The sequence below is a fragment of the Homarus americanus genome, unplaced genomic scaffold, assembly GCF_018991925.1.
Source record: "Homarus americanus isolate GMGI-L3 unplaced genomic scaffold, GMGI_Hamer_2.0 scaffold10478, whole genome shotgun sequence".
Classification (NCBI taxonomy): Eukaryota; Metazoa; Arthropoda; class Malacostraca; order Decapoda; family Nephropidae; genus Homarus; species Homarus americanus.
This window is the reverse complement of record NW_024742485.1, coordinates 291,005-312,632: the sequence shown is the minus strand read 5'-3', so window position 1 is coordinate 312,632 and position 21,628 is coordinate 291,005. Positions and strand designations below refer to the sequence as shown.

The 21,628-nt window shown below is 45.5% G+C and overlaps 1 protein-coding gene across 1 annotated transcript in view; it reads left to right on the top strand.

The window, feature by feature from the left end:
- LOC121876937 (nephrin-like) overlaps positions 1–21,628 on the top strand; it is a 104,238-nt gene that overhangs the window by 75,121 nt on the left and 7,489 nt on the right. The window contains exons 3-8 of the mRNA XM_042382518.1: positions 5,790–5,995; positions 6,413–6,526; positions 11,231–11,722; positions 12,696–12,850; positions 19,229–19,370; positions 21,455–21,585. Coding sequence (XP_042238452.1) covers positions 5,790–5,995; positions 6,413–6,526; positions 11,231–11,722; positions 12,696–12,850; positions 19,229–19,370; positions 21,455–21,585 — 1,240 coding nt within the window. The remainder of the gene's footprint in view (positions 1–5,789; positions 5,996–6,412; positions 6,527–11,230; positions 11,723–12,695; positions 12,851–19,228; positions 19,371–21,454; positions 21,586–21,628) is intronic.

Below are 21,628 nucleotides of genomic sequence, written 5' to 3'. Positions count from 1 at the left end.
CAACACACACCCCCCAACACAACCACGGTACAACACACACACCCGCAACACAACACACGGTACAACACACACCCCCCAACACAACACACGGTACAACACACACCCCCAACACAACACACGGTACACCACACACCCCAACACAACACGGTTACAACACACACACCCCAACACAACATACGGACCACACCCCCCAACACAACACGGTACAACACACACCCCCCAACACAACACACGGTTACACACACACACCCCCCAACACAACACACGGTTTGCAAACACACACCCCAACCCGAACCGCACGGTACAACCACCACCCCCAACACAACACAAGGTACAACACACCCCCAACACAACACACGGTTACAACACACACCCCCCAACACAACACAGTACACACACCCCAACACAACCACGGTACAACACACCCACCCCCAACACAACACAAGGTCACACCCCAACACAACACACGGTACAACACACCCCCAACTTACGGTACAACACACCCCCAACACAACACACGGTACAACACACACCCCCCCAACACAACACACGGTACAACACACACCCCCAACACAACACACGGTACACCACACACCCCCAACACAACACACGGTACAACACACACACCCGCAACACTACGGTACAACACACACCCAACACAACACACGGTACAACACACACACCCCAACACAACACGGTGTACAACACACCCCCAACTACAACACGGTTACAACACACACCCCCAACCTAACACGGTAAACACACACCCCCAACACAACCAGGTGCAACACACACCCCAACACCACGGTACAACACACACCCCCCCAACCTGACGGTACACACACACCCCCAACACAACACACGATTTACAACACACACCCACCCCAAACAACACAAGGTACAACACACACCCCAACACAACACACGGTCACCCCCAACCAGTACGGTACAACACACACCCCCAACACAACACACGGTACAACACACCCACCCCAACACAACACACGGTACAACACACACCCCCCAACACAACACACGGTACAACACACACCCCCAACACAACACACGGTACAACACACCCCCCAACACAACACACGGTACAACACACACACCAACACAACACACGGTACAACACACACACCCTGACACAACACACGGTACAACACACACACCATAACACAACACACGGTACAACACACACTAACACAACACACGGTACAACACACACCACAACAAACACACGGTACAACCCACACCCGCAACACAACACACGGTACAACACACACCCCAACACAACACACGGTACAACACACACCCCCAACACAACACGGTCAACACCCCCACACACACGGTACAAACACACACACCCCCACACGGTACAACACACTAACACAACACACGGTACAACACACACCCCCAACACAACACACGGTACAACACACACACCCGCAACACAACACACGGTACAACACACCCCCAACACAACACACGACAACACACACCCCCAACACAACACGGTACAACAACCCCAACACAACACGGTACAACACACCCCCAACACAACACACGGTACAACACACCCCAACCACAACCGCACCCCAACACACGGTAACACCCCCAACACAACACACGGTACAACACACCCCCCAACACAACACACGGTACAACACACACTAACCACACGGTACAACACACACCCGCAACACAACACGGTACAACACACCCCCAACACAACACACGGTACAACACACACCCTAACACAACACACGGTACAACACACCCCCAACACAACACACGGTACAACACACACCCCCAACACAACACACGGTACAACACACACCCGCAACACAACACACGGTACAACACACACACCCCGCAACACAACACACGGTACAACACACACACCCCCAACACAACACACGGTACACCACACCCCAACACAACACACGGTACAACACACACACCCGCAACACAACACACGGTACAACACACACCCGCAACACAAACACGGTACAACCACACACCCAACAACCACACGGTACAACACCACCCCCAACACAACACACGGTACAACACACACACCGCAACACCACACGGTACAACACACACACCCGCAACACACGGTACAACACACCCCAACACAACACACGGTACACCACACACAACCCACACGGTACAACACACACCCGCAACACAACACACGGTAACACACCCCCAACACAACACACGGTCAAACACACACACACCCGCAACACAACACACGGTACAACACACACACCCAACACAACACGGTAACACACACCCGCAACCACACACACCCCAACACACGGTACAACACACACCCCAACACAACACACGGTACAACACACACACCCCCAACACAACACACGGTACAACACACACACCCGCAACTACACGGTACAACACACACACCCGCAACACAACACACGGTACACACACCCCCAACACAACACACGGTGCACACACCCCAACAACATTAACCACCCCAACACACGGTACAACACACACACCGCAACACAACACACGGTACAACCCACACCCGCAACACAACACACGGTACAACACACACCCGCAACACAACACGGTACAACACACCCACCAACACAACACACGGTACAACACACACCCGCAACACAACACACGGTACACCACCCATGAAACATAACCCTTGAGTCCACAACAACCTCCCGCCAACGAGTTATTTTTTATTAAACAAGGTGCCGCCCGCCATCAAATATTGCTTTAACTTGTGATGTATTACTAGAGTTACATGGAGCCCTGTCAACCACCCTACGTGACGGGAGGGTAGTGTGTGGGGCTTAGGTAGAGGAGTGGGGTGACGGAGGGGTGACGGAGATAAAGAGAGAGGGAGAGAGAGAGACGAAAGACAGGACTAACAGAGACAAAGAGACAAAACCTAAACAAAACAGACAGACAGACAGACAGACATAGAGACAATATCAGGTAACCTAACACAACTATAGCCAATAAACGCCGCCTTCCCAACACACACACACACACACACACACACACACACACACACTGGGCAGTCCTTGTGTTACCTGACCCCGAGCGCAATACATAACAAACACTTTTGGCCCTCGATATCATCTATAATCTGACTACCTGTGACTACCTGAGGCTACCTGTGACTACCTGTGACTACCTGAGGCTACCTGTGACAACCTGAGGCTCACCTGTGACTACCTGTGACCTGTGACTACAGGCTACCTGTGATTACCTGTGACTACCTGGGCTACCTGTACCTGTGACTACCTGTGGCAATCTTTGTCTGTGACTACCTGTGACTACCTGAGGCTACCTGTGACTACCTGAGGCTACCTGTGACTACCTGTGGATCTTTGACTACCTGTGACTACCTGTCAGACTACCTGGGCTACCTGTGACTACTGTGCTACCTGAGGCTGCCTGTGACTACCTGTAGCAATCTTTGACTACCTGTGACTACCTGTGACTACCTGAGGCTACCTGGACTATGTGATTACCTGTGACTACCTGAGGCTACCTGAGGCTACCTGTGACTACCTGTGGCAATGTTTGACTACCTGTACTACCTGCTGACAACAGGCTACCTGTGACTACCTGAGGCTACCTGTGACTACCTGTGGCGATCTTTGACTACCTGTGCCTACCTGTGACTACCTGAGGCTACCTTTGGATTCCCGTGACTACGCATTACAACCTATTCCAACCTGTAACAACCAATTCACATCTATAACCTGTACATGTTCTGGGTACCAAGTTCTATCTACAGGAGCGAACACCTGTAGAGTTTTTCGTAGGTTCTATTTGCTGGACAAACAGAGATACACAAGCAGGGCGGCTCTCCCTACTCTGACTGAGTGTCAACTGAGCCCTCAGGCGACATGTGGCAAGTGGTACATCAGCAGCTTCCAGATGTCGCCAGGCACATTATCTAAGCGTGTGGCGACATGGTAAATACATAGCCACACGCTGCTAGCTAGGCTGAATAAGTAATGTATATAAATGGAGTACATACATAATATACATACAGCATACATAATATACATACAGCATACATAATATACATACAGCATACATAATATACATACAGCATACATAATATACATACAGCATACATAATATACATACAACATACATAATATACATACAACATACATAATATACATACAACATACATAATATACATACAACATACATAATATACATACATAACCACCTATAACTCTCTCTCTCATGTTCACCGTTTTAATTTCCTGTTTGATATAACTGGGAAATATACCACTTTTACCTTTATAAACCATATGAATTTCCTGTTCTCTAATTCTATCTTTTATTTAAGGTTTAATATTCGCTGACCTGATATACGTTTTAATTCCAATTTTGTGTGGGTTTTTTTTTAATTCGTGGAAGATACGTGTGTTTTAATCTGTTTTATTTGTCTGTTTTATTAATCTTTTGTGATCTTACGTGAATGACATCTGTATCATTATGTCTCTTATAAAATATGAACAGATGTATACAATATTTTCAAGACACTTTGGACATAATCTGGCGTCTATTTCAGGGTTGAGGAGGTAAAAGGACATTAGGGTTTTGTTATTTACTCAAACTTGACTTAGTATCACCGTAGGTTTTGTAAGGGTTTATTCATAAGTTATTTATAAAGAGAAGCAACATAACCTAACCTAACCCAACCATAACATAACATAAGACAATCTAACCTAATATAACTAAACCCAGGGAGGATATATGTGACTCAGGGAGGGTATATGTGACATCAGGAACGATATATATGTGACTCAGGGAGAATATATATGACTCAGGGAGAATAAATGTGACTCAGGGATATATATGTGACATAAGGAACGATATATATGTGACTCAGGGAGAATATATATGACTCAGGGAGGATATATGTGGCATCAGGAAGGATATATATGTGACTCAGGGAGGATATATATGACTCAGGGAGGATATATGTGGCATCAGGAAGGATATATATGTGACTCAGGGAGGATATATATGACTCAGGGAGGATATATGAGTCAGCTAAATCAGTGAGTTAGACACGGGTCCCCCCCACCGCAACTGACACCCTGGTGATGTATAGGCTCTCTCTCTTTTCTTCTCTCTTTTTTTTTTTTTCTTCTCTTCTCTCTCTCTCTCTCTTCTCTCTATCTATCTCTCTCTTGTCTCTCTCTCTCTCTCTACTCTTTCTGTCTGTTCCTCAGTCTTCGTTCTCTTGTCTCTCTCTCTCTCTCTCTCTCTCTCTCTCTCTCTCTCTCTCTTCTCTCTCTCTCTCTCTCTCTCTCTCTCTCTCTCTCTCTCTCTCTCTCTATCTCTCTCTCTCTCTATCTCTTGTTCCTCACTTTCGTTCTACTTATCTCTCTCTCTCTCTCTCTCTGTCTCTCTCTCTCTCTGTCTCTCTCTCTCTCTCTGTTTCTCTCTCATCTATCAATCTATCTATGTGTTTACCTCAGTTTTCGTTCTACTTATCATCTCTCTCTCTCTCTCTCTCTCTCTCTCTCTCTCTCTCTCTCTCTTTTAACCTGACGACAGTAACTTAATGTTAGTATGATGAGGTGTGGTGACAACAGCATTTACTTGACAACTGCGAAGTAAATGTTGACAGATTGAACATTATACTAACACCAGAACACCAATAAATCATTATACTGTATGTGTGAGAGAGAGAGAGAGAGAGAAAGCCATGAAAAAGTCCACCCTCCCAAAATCTCACCACTTGACCTCCTTGCTCACAGATTGGACGAGAGATCGGGGGAGGGAGAGAGCCACTGGTCAGACGAGGAACAGTTGGGAACGAGAGCCATCCTGAAGGTGGAGTCGTCGTCCTCGGCTCTACTCACCATCTCCACACTCACCCACACTGATCAGGGTCTCTACACCTGTCGGGTTGATTTTCGTCTACACCCCACCACCACTACCAGAGTGAACCTAACTGTTATAGGTATTAACATGGTAAACCCTCTCAATAGCGGATTTGTCGATAAAGTTATAGATTAAACCCTCTCAATAGCGGATTTCTCAACGAAGTAATGGATTAAACCCTCTCAATAACGGATTTCTCAATGAAGTAATGGAATAAACCCTCTCAATAACGGATTTGTCGATAAAGTAATAGATTAAACCATCAATAGCGGATTTTTTCAACGAAATAATGGATTAAACCCTCTCAATAACGGATTTCTGAATAAAGTAATGGATTCAGTACATACTCTGAATATCAAATTTTATCTGTAGAGCATTACTAATACAAACAAAGAAACACACACACACACACACACACACACACACACACACACACACACACACACACACACACACACACACCACTAACTATTAACCCCCCCCCTCCTCCCCACAGTACCCCCAAAGGACGTGAGAATTATGGTAGGGGACAACAACAGCGCGGCCAGCAGAGTGGTGGGGCCATACGGGGAGGGTGACACACTCAAGCTCACCTGTGTCGCGTCTGGAGGTATGTATCACGTGTTGGGGTAGCAGGTGAGTAGGTATGTGTCACGTGTTGGGGCAGCAGGTGAGTAGGTATGTGTCACGTGTTGCAGCAGGTGAGTAGGTATGTGTCACGTGTTGGGGCAGCAGGTGAGTAGGTATGTGTCACGTGTTGGGTCAGCAGGTGAGTAGGTATGTATCACGTGTTGGGGCAGCAGGAGTAGGTGTATGTATCACGTGTTGGGGCAGCAGGTGAGTAGGTATGTCACGTGTTGGGGCAGCAGGTGAGTAGGTATGTGTCACGTGTTGGGTCAGCAGGTGAGTAGGTATGTGTCATGTTGGGTCAGCAGGTGAGTAGGTATGTATCACGTGTTGGGGCAGCAGGTGAGTAGGTATGTGTCACGTGTTGGGTCAGCAGGTGAGTAGGTATGTATCACGTGTTGGGGCAGCAGGTGAGTAGGTATGTGTCACGTGTTGGGGTAGCAGGTGAGTAGGTATGTGTCACGTGTTGGGGCAGCAGGTGAGTAGGTATGTGCCGTGTTGGGGCAGCAGGTGAGTAGGTATGTATCACGTGTTGGGTCAGCAGGTGAGTATACCGTAATTTACCTGTTTAATTTACACTGATTACAGGTAAGTACGTGTCACACCTTACAACACGTCAATGAGGAACCAATGAAGTGAAGTGAATCATACGTTTCCTCAAGGTGGGAATTACAGGTAAGATCCAATATATTTTTCCTATTTCCTGATATAAAATAAACTCCTCTTCTTCCTTAACTGAAAACACAGACGAATATATTCCATAATGTCTTCTAAAACTCACTGAACTGAACTAAATCATATGAGAATTCCTCCTTAAAATAAAATTACCTGGGGAGATATATATATATTTTTACCTGTCTATGGAAAGGGTTTAATTCACTGAGCTGGGTAATATCCCATTCGCCAGTCACAACTCTTCAACGGGTATTAGCGGAGCCAAGTATTTCACTCCCTTTGAGATATTAAAACGCACTGAACCACACTGAATTATATTTGCAATTCAGACAATCTGGCGTCGATTTATATGCAAGGAATATTTTTTTTAATGTTTGCAAGATATTAGAATGCAATGTTGGCAGCCAGCTGGATACAGCACTCGCCTCCTGGTCTAGAGGAGGTACCTGACTTTACCCTTGAGGATGTGAACCTTGTCGAGTGCAGTGTCTGTTAGATGACCTCTGAACTGGAACCTATAGACAAAGACTGTTTTACTACTACTACTACTCTTACTACTACTACTACTACTACTACTGGTATTATCATTATTATTAAAGAGAGACTGGTTGCTAGAGGACAACCTATATCATTAAGGAGACAGAAAATGAGCAATTAATCCCTTCCTTGATGGACTGTTCGTGAGAGCCATCAAGGAACAGAAGTCATAAAACAGTTGGCTGAGTTTTATGTCTCATTCTGTCTCTCACATAATGACCCTGAGGACCACAACAACTCTCTCACACACACACGTCTCTCAGCTAATGACTTGAGATTGGAAGAGAATGAGAAGGAGGGAAGAACAGGGAGGGAGACACATAAACAAAGATGGATAGGTTGAGAAGGGAGACAGAGAGAGACAATGAGGTGAAGGAGGAGAAGAAAATTAGATGAGAGGGAAGGAGAGAGAGAGAGAGAGAGAGAGATGGAAAGGTAGAGAGGAGAAAGTGAGAGAGAATGACAGAGGTGAAGATAGACAGACAGACAGACAGACTATTGAACCTGTCCACCTCCTCCTCCTCTTCTCTCCACCCTCCTCCCCACCTCCCCTTCTTTCTTACGGATAATTTACACCCTAAAACGTTCCCACTACGAGGAAATTAGGAATCTGAATCTGGTCTGGGAATAAGTTGATCTTTATCGTTGGCCGGTGTTGGAATATACACCCCAACTTTTAGACAGTAAGTGTATGAGTGTATGAGGGTGTACTGTGTGTGTGTGTGTGTGTGTGTGTGTGTGTGTGTGTGTGTGTGTGTGTGTGTGTGTGTGTGTGTGTGTGTGTTTCGTTTTATGGATTGTGTACAAGGATTATAACTTTCTATTTTACTCTCTCTCTCTTCTCTCTTCTCTCTTCTTATGCTACACCCGGCATTACAAACTACGACCATTAAACTTTGACGATAAAACTAAAGTAATAAGAGGGAGAAACCGAAGTATTATAGTTTTCTATTGGTGGAAGACAGTACTGGTCAGGTGTGTGTGTGTGTGTGTGTGTGTGTGTGTGTGTGTGTAGGATACTTCCAAATTCCCTCTCTCTCTCTCTCTCTCTCTGTGTGTCTCTCTCTCACACACATACACACACTAACTACTCCTACACACCTGGCCAGACAACACCAGGTAATAAGCCAATTAACACCTCCAATTAGCAAGAAACAGGTAGAGTTATGGCCGCGAGAGAAGGAACAAGACACCGGTAATTGTATTATTCTAAGATGGAGCGGAACAGTACAGAATCGCTCAGGGTGCTGTGTGTGTGTGTGTGTGTGTGTGTGTGTGTGTGTGTGTGTGTGTGTGTGTGTCACCTTGGCCTACCTGTAAACGGTGTGTAACTCCTAAATCAGTTGACAGGTATCATTTATAACCTCGGCTTTGGGGAGGGGGTGTTGAGGTGGGGGTGTTGGGGGTGTTGAGGTGGGGGGGTGTGGGGGTGTTGAGGTGGGGGTGGGGGATGTTGAGGTGGTGGTGTTGGGGGTGTTGAGGTGGGGTGTTGGGTGGGGTGTTGAGGTGGGGTGTTGGGAGGGTGTTGAGGTGGGGTGTTGGGGGTGGGGGGAGGAGAGGAGGGAGGAGGTTTGTGGAGGGAGGGAGGAGGAGACAACGAGAAAACCAGAGATATGAAGAAAAAATATCACAATAACAACAACAACAAACAATAAACAATAAACAAACAACAACAAACAACAACAAACAACAACAAACAAAAACAAACAAACATCACATGGGTATATCATAGATCTGACAATAAACAAACATTACACAGCTTTAATATTCAGTTACAAAAAATAATAATCAAACAATAACCAGTAAAAATAACACGAGTAGTTCTTTACATTCGGTGCAAAAATAACACCAATAACACGAATTAATAACTAAATACAGTATCAATTAAAACTACATAAATAACGAGAATATCAATAACGGGAATATCAATAACGAGAATATCAATAACGAGAACATCAATAACGAGAATATAAATAACGGGAATATCAATAACGAGAATATCAATAACGAGAATATGAATAACGGGAATAATAACGAGAATATCAATAACGAGAATATTAATCACGGAATATCAATAACGGTAATATCAATAACGAGAATATCAATAACGGTAATATCAATAACGAGAATATCAATAACGGTAATATCAATAACGAGAATATCAATAACGGGAATATCAATAACGGGAATATCAATAACGGGAATATCCTTTAACTTTATCATCACACAAAAAAATAATAACTTGAACCAGAATATTTAATTACTGCTCAAAGGTTCATTAACAAGGGCCTATATTAACCATACCTGTACTATTTAACCATAATTCTTCACACATAACAGTAATAACATTAAATTAAAGGTGTTACAGGTATAACACATAACATTAATAACACACAAACTGTCCCATAACACCAACAAACACAGGTAACATTAATTAACACCTATTACACTAACGAGGATTAATCACGTCATTACCACAGCATTAACACAGGTAAATAATTTTTAACACAAACCTGAATTAGTCTTATGGAAAAAAAATCATAAACATTAATATTATTATGATTAACATTCAATAATTCCGTGTTGCGTAAAATATATCATTACCGACAGTCAACGGAATAGTCAACAAAATGTGTACTATTAAAATTCCTATTTGACTCACACAGAAGAGTATTATTTAGTAATCATCAGAATATTCAACAATCATTTCCTGTGTGAATTTGGGCACGTAACTTCACCACTTCACTCGTAGTCGGGATTCGATCGAGTGTCCTCATGTGTAATTTAATATAGGTAAGCAATAAGCATTTAGAGAAGGGAGGAGGAGGGGAGAGAGGAGGAGGAGGAGAGGGAGGAAGGAGGGAGGGAGGAGGGAGGGAGGGAGAGGAGGAGAGGGAGGAGGAGGAGGAGAGGAGGAGGAGGAAGATATCATTTCATTCGTCTCTGTATTTATATTACATTTGTATTATAACTTTTAACTGTATTATATTCCACTGTATTTACCTGTTTACTTAACTTTTACCTTAACCTGCAAAACAACAACAACTCTCTACTGAAATTAAACTTCTCGCTTGAACTGAAATCCATCAACATTTAAAATACTATAAACTCGACTGAACTCATTTATTCAGTCAACTTCAAATATTACCGCCGTGGATACCTTGGCTGAATGGTTATATAATACCAGACATGCATAGTAAGGTCACTGGTTCGAACTCAAGCTAAGTAGTTTTATGAAAGGGCAATGGCCTCACACGCATATAAGCACACACACACGCATATAAACACACACACACACACATAAATACACACACATACACACACAAGTACGCTTTTCTCCGATTAGATGGACCGCTGTGTACATGGATTATATTTCACAACCAACAGATTCAATAAAACACTAAACGACCATTTAACATTAAACCCCATATATAAACTCTACGTCATATTAAAATCCAGTTGTTTACATCCACAGGGAGTCCTAAGCCCTCAGTGGCGTGGCTGGAAGGTACCCGGGTCCTGGACAACGACATGGAATCCGACCCTCCAGAGAACACGAATGAGATCTTGAGTGAGCAGAGACAGACAACTCCCTGGCCAGAGTTCCCCTCACCACCACTACCCCTTGACGACGAGGCTTACAATACGGTTTATCTGGGGCCCCCGACACTCCTCACTGCCTTCAGAGGTGAACTTTACAACATGCTATTTCTTGGATATCCGAAGGCGTCCCCAATCTCCAGGAAAAGACCTTACAATACCCTCACACACGGGGACCTCAAGTCACTACGGGCCTTCAGAGAAAACCCTCCTTCCAATACGCCTTCAGGCTTTAGAGGAGAGCCCTACAACACACTCACGCTAGGACCTCTCGACCGTGGTGACCTCCTGACGGTGTTGACGTGTGAAGCCTCCAATAACAACCTCACACAACCCACCACCGACGTCGTCACCATAGATATGCACCGTGAGTGAGTCCTTCTCCTGTAGATACATAACTCCACACGGATCAGTTAAGGTGAGGACAGGTTACAGTCAGGTACAGAATACAGCACGAGGTTGTAGGAGAGTTACAGAGGTACATGAACGTGATGAAGTACAGTAACACACAACAAACACGAACATGTATAAACAAACACATTTTTGGCGCCATAACAAACGTAAACTTACCCAAATACAGGAAAAAATAATTCTGTGTTTTTATTAACCTCTTCATCTGCCAATTCACACACACACACACACACACACACACACACACACACACACGTCATAAAATACTTTGTCATAATTAACAATGGTGTTTTATCTTAGAGATCTGTGTTGGAATGAATGTCTTGGTTTTAGGAAGGTTGTGAAGGATTGCTGAGATCTGGTGAAAACTTGGGTATTACGTGAGTGATATATCTGATTGGTGTGGTGGTTGGAGGTGATGTGGCAAGTGGCAAAATGGTTCATACAACACACACACACACACACACACACACACACACACACACACACACACAATCCCACCCAAACACACCCTTCCCACCCCTACCTACCCCTACCCCCCACACAATATATACAGCTCACCAAACCTACACTAGCGTCCTGGAGAGCAATAACAAGGAGGTCGTGAGATATATTGACGAAGGGAGAGTAACAGCGTGTGTGTGTGTCGGGTGATGGTGGAGACTAACGGTGGTGGTGGAGCAGTGAGCCGAGAGACCAGCCCTCAGTCAGCTGGTGTGGATCAGCTGATGAAACACAACAATGGTTAACATCACCTGACTGTAACTGGTGTGGGAGGAGGGGGAGAGGGGTAAGGTGGGGAGAGGAGGGGAGTGTGTTTGGTGGGTGGGTGGGTGCGTCTGTCTGTCTGTCTGTCTATCCGTAAGTGTCTGTCTGTCTGTCTAACCATCCATGACGCACTTTTGATTAACCTTCCCCCCCCCCTTTAGTGCCCCCTCTGAGCGTGGAGATCATCCCCCCTAGTGAGGAGGCCCTGAGGTCTGAGAGGGAGTACGTGGTGGAGTGTGTGGTGGTGGGAGCGCGGCCCTTACCTGCCCTCACCTGGTGGAGCGGTCATCAGCGGGTCCTCGACGCCTCTGTCACGGTGAGTTGCGGTTATTGTGCCTGTTCTACTACGGTTATTGTGTCCTCCTGCGGTTACTGTGTTCTACTGGTTATTGTGCCTATTATTGTGGTTATTGTGCCTATTACTGCGGTTATTGTGCCTATTACTGAGATTATTGTGTCTCTTCTTCTGCTGATGAAATACAAAAAACGTCAAATGTGTCCTGGCCGCTCGTAATGTTCACTCAGCGACGATGGGAAGGAGATTAGCGGGTTAAACTAACACTATAACTAGCAACCTCTGACTGGCTAAACACCCCATATCTAGTTGTTGAGTTTAATATCTTTTCCACTAAACACAAAGACAGATGATGATAAGTAATACCTTGTGTGTGTGTGTGTGTGACCGTTTGTGTATGTGTATGGACGTGTATATCTGGCTATCTGTGTGTGTGTGTGTGTGTGTGTGTATATGGACGTGTATATCTGTCTATCTGTCTGTGTGTGTGTGTGTGTGTGTGACCGTTTGTGTATGTGTATGTACGTGTATATGTCTATCTGTGTGTGTGTGTGTGTGTGTGTGTGTGTGTGTGTGTGTGTGTGTGTGTGTGTGTGTGTGTGTGTGTGTGTGTGTGTGTGTGTGTGTGTGTGTGTGTGTGTGTGTGTGTGTGTGTGTGTGTGTGTGTGTGTGTGTGTGTGTTTTAGGAACCCTGCCAGGTTGACCCGAGGGAACAGCTTCACGGTAGTATGGTTTCCTCCTCCATGGTCAACTGACCTGGTGGAAACCGACTGTCTGTTCCCTCTCCCTCTCTTCTCCCTCTCTGTTCCCTCTCACTTTCCTTTCCCTCTCCTCCTATCCCCCCTCCCCATCCCAAAACAGACAAAATCAAACGGACTTGGCATGGAAAACAAAGTGTGTGTGTGTGTGTGTGTGTGTGTGTGTTGACGTTATCTTCAACTGATATTATATAGATAAGTGTGAGACCTGTAAGGTGCATTGACCTCCTCCCCACCCCACTCCCACTCACCCCACCCAACCCACTTCCCAGCCAGAGTGAATAATGAACTGGATATATCCGTGTACAATAGTAGGTTAACAATAAAGGCGTATCTTCTGTCTCCTCTCCCTCCCTCTCTCTCTCCTCTCTCCAAACTGAATATCACAAGTAAAGATAAATAAAATAAATAAATCCTCAAGTGCCCAAGACGATCAGGAAAGAGTCTGCCAGTCGGTCTCAGATGTTTGGTAAAGATAGGGCGGTGCTTTCCAAAGTCTTAGCGGGGGTCTGCCTGCTTTCAACACCCGAGGCGACGTGTCCAAGTTTAAAAGAAAAATAGCGAGGTGTTGGAGTTAGGGGTGGATGGAGGGTTTGGGAAGGAGGGTTGGGGGTAGAAGGTGGGAAGGAAGAAGAGGTGTTAAGGGTGGTTTGAGGTGGGGTGTTGGGAGAGGAGGCGTGGGGGTGTTGGAGGAAGAGGAAGAGTGAGATGTTGGAGGTAAAATGGTGAGGTGTTGGAGGTGGAGCAAAAGGGTGGTGTTGGAGGGGGGTGAGGTGTTGGAGGGAAGGGTGAGGTGTTGGAGGGGGTGTAAGGTGTTGCTGGGGTGTACTATAGTGAGGTACTCCTGGGAAGATTAGCTAGGTGTTGCTAGGGAGAGGTATACGGTGTTGCTAGGGAAACGGAGCTAAGTATTGCTGGGGAGAATAGTCTGGCTAGGTGATGGCAGCAGGGAGGAGACGAGGTGTTGACAGGGGGGCTAGGTGATGGCAGCAGGGGGGAGACAAGGTGTTGATAGGGGGGCTAGGTGATGGCAGCAGGGGGGAGACAAGGTGTTGATAGGGGGGCTAGGTGATGGCAGCAGGGGGGAGACAAGGTGTTGATATAGGGGGCTAGAAGGGAGAGGAATAGGGGGTAGAGGTGTAGCTATGAGGAGAAGATTAGCGAGGTGTTGCTGGAGTGAAGGAAGAGAGACACGTAGAGGGATCAGGAGCCGAGTGTCACATCTCAGGGGACGAAGACGAGAGAAGAAACAAAACAAAATCGAAATAAACAAAAAAATATATTATAAAATATATCCAACAATAACATCCATGGTTAAATTATATCAGGGTAAAAAAGACACAATACTCAACAAGAAATTATAAAAATAAATACAATCATGTGAATAGATTTCGTAATGTTAGTCTGGTCTTTACATACATACATGCATACATACATATATACATACATACATGCATACATACATACATACATAAAATAATAATAATGGTTGTCCCTCGTGTAACATGGATGGCCGGCCCAAGGGCCACCTAGGCGTGAATTTGTTTAAGGCGTAGAAGCTGTCGCCAACACAACAACCACACCCTGAGTTAACGAGTTGCAGGACCCAGTGTTAAGGAATAGTCCGAAAAGACCGGACAACTCGCCAACTGCACTGGCTAGCCATTACCCCGGAACACGATCCACAAATCGATTAACATCCAGGTCCCCAATTACTGCTGGGTAGACAGAGGCAAATGGCGTAAAGAAACTTGCCCATAGATTTACCCTGCACGGGGATCGAACCCGGGTCATCTTGCTTGCGATGCGAGCATGCTGACCATTACACCACAGGTCGCCGACATACTGTATATACATACATATTTATACTTCCATCCATACATACATACATACATACATACATACATACATACATACATACATACACAGGTACAAGCATTTACAGTATTATACACACCACTTCAGTTGAGGGAAGAATAGCAACCAGGAAATACAATTAAAACCTGTCTCCTTAGGCCACTGCCACCACTAAACGCCCCCCCCCCCCAGAACAAATTATTCCAGCTTTCAGGTATACAATTCTCTGCCATTACCTGGAGATACAGGGTAAAAAAAATCTGAGTGTACATTTTCGGGGCCAGGTATTAGAGAGAGAGAGAGAGAGAGAGAGAGAGAGAGAGAGCTTCACGGTTGGACGGCTCCTCCAAGAAACAGATTGGACCACTCTCCCTTGTCAGAACTTTGGGAGGGGGGGAGGTGGGGGCGTTCACAATGATGCTCACTCATTTACAGACCCAGCCCCAGGGCACGTGTGGTGGTGGTGGGTAGGTGGTGGTGGTGGTGGTGGTGACGATGGCTATGGTGGTGATAGTGGAAGTGGTGAAGAACACTTGAGAACAACAGCAACAAAGAAAATAGGCAGACCCTCCCCTCCCTGTTCTAGGTGCATGAAGAACAAGGGGTAGCGACTGGATTAAACCTTCATTACGGCACTACACTAACAGAAAGCCTTTATTATAAGTGAAATCATTGAACAGTTGAACACGGGGGGTGACTCAGCTATCCTGGTTTATATACAAATTTATTAAACCAAAAGACGATAATGGTAAATTGTGTTATAGGTGAAGGAAGGAAGGAAGGAGAGTTACTGTAGGTGAAGCAAGGAAGGAGAGATACTGTAGGTGAAGCAAGGAAGGAGAGTTACTGTAGGTGAAGCAAGGAAGGAGAGATACTGTAGGTGAAGCAAGGAAGGAGAGATACTGTAGGTGATGCAAGGAAGGAGAGTTACTGTAGGTGAAGGAAGGAAGGAGAGATACTGTAGGTGAAGCAAGGAAGGAGAGATACTGTAGGTGAAGCAAGGAAGGAGAGTTACTGTAGGTGAAGGAAGGAAGGAGAGATACTGTAGGTGAAGCAAGGAAGGAGAGTTACTGTAGGTGAAGGAAGGAAGGAGAGTTACTGTAGGTGATGCAAGGAAGGAGAGTTACTGTAGGTGATGCAAGGAAGGAGAGATACTGTAGGTGAAGGAAGGAAGGAGAGATACTGTAGGTGAAGCAAGGAAGGAGAGATACTGTAGGTGAAGCAAGGAAGGAGAGATACTGTAGGTGAAGCAAGGAAGGAGAGATACTGTAGGGTGAAGGAAGGAAGGAGGAGATACTGTAGGTGAAGGAAGGAAGGAGAGTTACTGTAGGTGAAGCAAGGAAGGAGAGTTACTGTAGGTGAAGCAAGGAAGGAGAGATACTGTAGGTGAAACAAGGAAGGAGAGATACTGTAGGTGAAGCAAGGAAGGAGAGTTGCTGTAGGTGAAGCAAGGAAGGAGAGTTGCTGTAGGTGAAGCAAGGAAGGAGAGTTGCTGTAGGTGAAGCAAGGAAGTAGGAGAAAGGAAGAGAACTACAGGACCCGGTTATATGACAATTAAGAAGATCGCCGGGAATGGCCAGTGCTTAAACCCTCCCATTGGTCGAGGGATCTAAAGGTATTTATACTGACTCTGCTACGATAACACTCACACACACACACACACACACACATACACGGACATGCATGCATGGACACACACACAGACGGACACAGACACATACATGGACTCACATATACATACACACACACACACACATGTTATCGGGACACCATGCATGGACACACACACAGACGGACACACACACACACACACACACACACACACACACACACATACACGGACATTCATGCATGGACACACACAGACGGACACAGACACATACAAGGACACACACACACACATACATGGACACACACACACATACACGGACACTCATGCATGGACACACACACAGACGGACACACACACACACACACACACACACACACACACACACACATACACGGACATTCATGCATGGACACACACACAGACGGACACAGACACATACATGACTCCACACACACACACACACACACACACACACACACACACACACACACACACACACACACACACACACACACACACACACACACACACACTATGGAATGAACCAACAATCCCTGTAAGATAGTTAGTACTGACAGGTTCATCAGAGAAGACTTTACAAAACACAAATTACTGGAATGGAGTTTTAAACAAACTCTCTATTACAGTTGAAAAATACGAATAACAAAGGTTTACTTTTATACTCGAGTGAGATAAAAAATGTGGGGTTTTTTTTCTTATACATTTGGTGAAGAATTTTGTAGTTTAATTGGTATTTTAGCTGAGGAATTTTAATTTATTATTATTATTATTATTATTATTATTATTATTATTATTATTATTATTTGTAGTAGTAGTAGTAGTAGTGACTAATGGGGGAGGTAGGAGGCCACACTGAAATAGTAGTAGTAGTAGTAGTCGGGGTATTACTTTCACTACCATGATTATTTCCCCCCTTTGAAGTGCGTGCATCAGTTCACCCTCTAAACTCGCCCTCCTCCTCTCCCCTCCTCCCCTCGCCTCTCCTCTCCTCGCCCTCCTCCCTCTCCTCCCCTCCCCCTCCCCTCCTCTCCCTCGCCTTCCCTCTCCCTCCTCCTCCCTCCGCCCTCCTCCTCTTGCCCTCCTCTCCACCCCCCTCCTCCCCCCCCTCCCCTCGCCCCTCCCTCCCCTCCCCTCCCTCGCCCTCACCCCCTCCCTCCTCCGCCTCCTCCCTCCTCGCCCTCCATCCTCGCCCTCCACCTCCCCTCCTCCCCTCGCCCTCCCCTCTCCACCCCCCTCCCCTCCCTCTCGCCCTCCTCTCCACCCTCCCCTATCCTCTCCTCGCTGTCAACTTCACAAAAACCAACTTTGGCTGCCGTTCAATTGAATAATCACTGCTTTTAGCCCCTGATCGACGGGCATTAACTTCTAGTCAGACAACTCTCTCTCTCTCTCTCTCTCTCTCTCTCTCTCTCAACTCTCTCTCCTCTCCTCTCTCTAGTCTCCTGCTTTGTGTCTACTGATCTCTAGTATTCTGTTTCATTTGTCTGTACATCTCTGTCAGGGGGGGGGGAAAGGGAAAGGGGAGGGTGGAGTAGGGGATGGGGGAGGAGGGAAAGGAGGGGAAGGAGGAAGGAGGGAGGAGGGGAGGGGATGGGGGGAAGGGGAGGGAGGATGGGGAGGAGGGAGGGGAGGGAGGGGAGGAATGGGAGAAGAAGGGGAAGGGGGGGGGGAGGAGCCTGTTCGTCAAAATAGGATCCTTCCAAAATAACTGTCAACCATGTTATTGAATTTGGTTCTGTAAAGTGTGTTAGTTAATTCAATAATTCTCATCCTCACACTAATACGCTCCTTCCCTTCCTCCCCCTCCTCCCTCCCTCCCTATCTCCCTCCCTCCCTCCCTCAAACACCCTCCTCCACCTTCCTTAATCCCCACCCTACTTCGTGAACTTCACCACCACCACCACCTATTTTTACCCATTAATATCACCATTTTAACCCAATTCTCACCCCTTTCTCTCCTCCCCTCTCCCCACTGATATTCATTCTCTCTCCCTCCTTCTCCCTCTCCTCTCCTCTCCTCACTAACTCTCATTCATTCACCATCTCCGTCTTCCTGTCTCTTCTCTTTCTCCCTCCCCTCTCACCCACTAACACCCCTCCCCCCTCTCTCCCTCTCCATCCCTCCCCTCCTCACCTCTCACCCCCCAGCAGACCTCAAAGGACAAGAACGTGACCACCAGCAGAGTGTCGTTCACCCCGAAGCCTGAGGACCATGGTTCGTATCTCCGCTGTATCGCTGAGTCCCACGCCCCGCCGTCCACCCTAGAGGACACCTGGCCTCTTACCGTCTACTGTAGGTATCATCTCTTACCGTCTACTGTAGGTCTCATCTCTTACCGTCTACTGTAGGTCTCATCCCATGTGTACCATAGAGTACTGTTATGTAATCAGCGTCTATGCATCGTACCGCGGACTGTAGCGTCTATATCTATGTAGTATTGTCTTATAGCCAATAATTATGTAGTGTTGTCACCTCCTGTACTATAATAATATGTAGTCTATGTGTAGTTTATTTATGTATTATTTATGTGCTGTATTATGTAGTTATTTATCACCCATCTATGTAGAAAGGTATTCCAGAACACACACACACACACACACACACACACACACACACACACACACGTATTTAATCAAGCTGTACTCATTTCAAGAGAGAACTTGGGCCCTGGGTGAAGAGATATACACAGACGTTAAATTACATGCGACCTTTCTCCTCCTCCTTCTGTGGCGCCGTCAGGTTATAGTCGGCTGGAGGAGGAGGGGGTGGATTGATGGGTGTGTGATGGGGTACATGGTGGTAGATGGATGAGGGTGGGATGGGGTACATGGTGGTGGATGGATGAGGGTGGGATGGGGTACATGGTGGTGGATGGATGAGGGTGGGATGGGGTACATGGTGGAAGGAGAGGGGGAGAGAGGGGAGGGGGAGATGGGAAGGAGGGGGATGTTTGGGTGGATGGATGGGTGACAGATAAGGGGTACATAGGGGTGGTGAATTGATGTGTGTGTGTGTGTGTGTGTGTGTGTGTGTGTGTGTGTGTGTGTCTGTTTACCTCCCTGCCTGTCTGTCTATACACACTCGTTTACAAGTTTACTCTTATATATCGTAAACAAATAAACATAACCTTGATCTAACACGAACACCACACTATAACATAACCCGGACCTCAATAACCATAACAACACCCTACACGATAACCACTCAACCTAACCTAACCTAACCTAACCACCCAACCATCGCCTTGTAGCTATTAATAATATTCCAATATATTTTGTAAGGCGAGGTTCAAAATATATTCCTAATGGTGCACAGTTCACTAGTTATCTTTGGTTTTATTCCTGTCTGCCTGTATGTGTGTAATGGTTAACTGGTCACGGGCTGATTTTATTACTAAAGTTAGCAGGGAAATTTTATAACAGAAAAACTATACGTTGAAATATATAGCTTTAAATATATTCAATTCATTTACATACATACATACATACATACATACATACATACATACATACACGGGAATGTGTGTGTTTATGTGTGTGTGTGTGTGTGTGTGTGTGTGTGTGAGAGAGAGAGAGAGAGAGAGAGAGAGAGAGAGAGAGAGAGAGAGAATTATCGGGTCGTTTAATGGTGTTAAGTGTAAATTACCGAGGCATCAGAGTGTGCAATATCTCACCTTGGGAGACTATCTCTTGCCCATCCGTATCTCTTGTGTCTCCTCGTTTATCTCTCCTTAAGTCTCTCTCTCTCTCTGGCTACTTATCTATCTACTTATTTATCTCTATCTATCTATCTATCTATCTATCTATCTATCTATCTATCTATCTAACCCTCCCTCCCTCCCTCTCTGATATGTTTACGGCACACTCAAGGCATGTTTTTGAGGGAGGGGGAATGAAGGGAAGGGAGGAAGAGGGAAAGGAGGGAGAGGGAAGGGAGGGAGAGGGAAGACAGGGAGTGGGAAGGAAGAGAGGGAGGGAGGGAGAGGGAAGGAAGGGAGGGAGAGAGAAGGTGAGTAAACAGAGGCTAAGGGTGGTATGCAAATCACCATTGAAGGAACTTTGAATAAACTCCCTAAAAAAGAAACATAAAACAAATACAAAATAAAGTAAATAAATAAAAAAATAAAAAAAATACAAATAAATAAAAAAAAAAAAATTAACTATGAAACTCTACAAATGATCCAAATTAAAACTATCCATATATTTTAAACATTATTTTCGTGGATATATTTCATTATAACTTTATTTCATATCAGTAAAAACATAGATATAAATAATTAAGAATAAAAACTAATACAATTGGATACAGTATTAATGAACGTAAAATAAATATATAGACAAATAAATGGATAAATTATAATCCCCCCTTCCCCCCAGATGAGCCAACAGCGTCTTGCAGTTACGGGGCGTCACTAGACTCGGCCAACATCAAGGAAGGAGACGATGTTTACTTCGAGTGTACTATACATGCCAACCCCAGGGCCACCCGTGTCTCCTGGCGCCACAACGTGAGTTACATACATACATACATACATACATACATACATACAT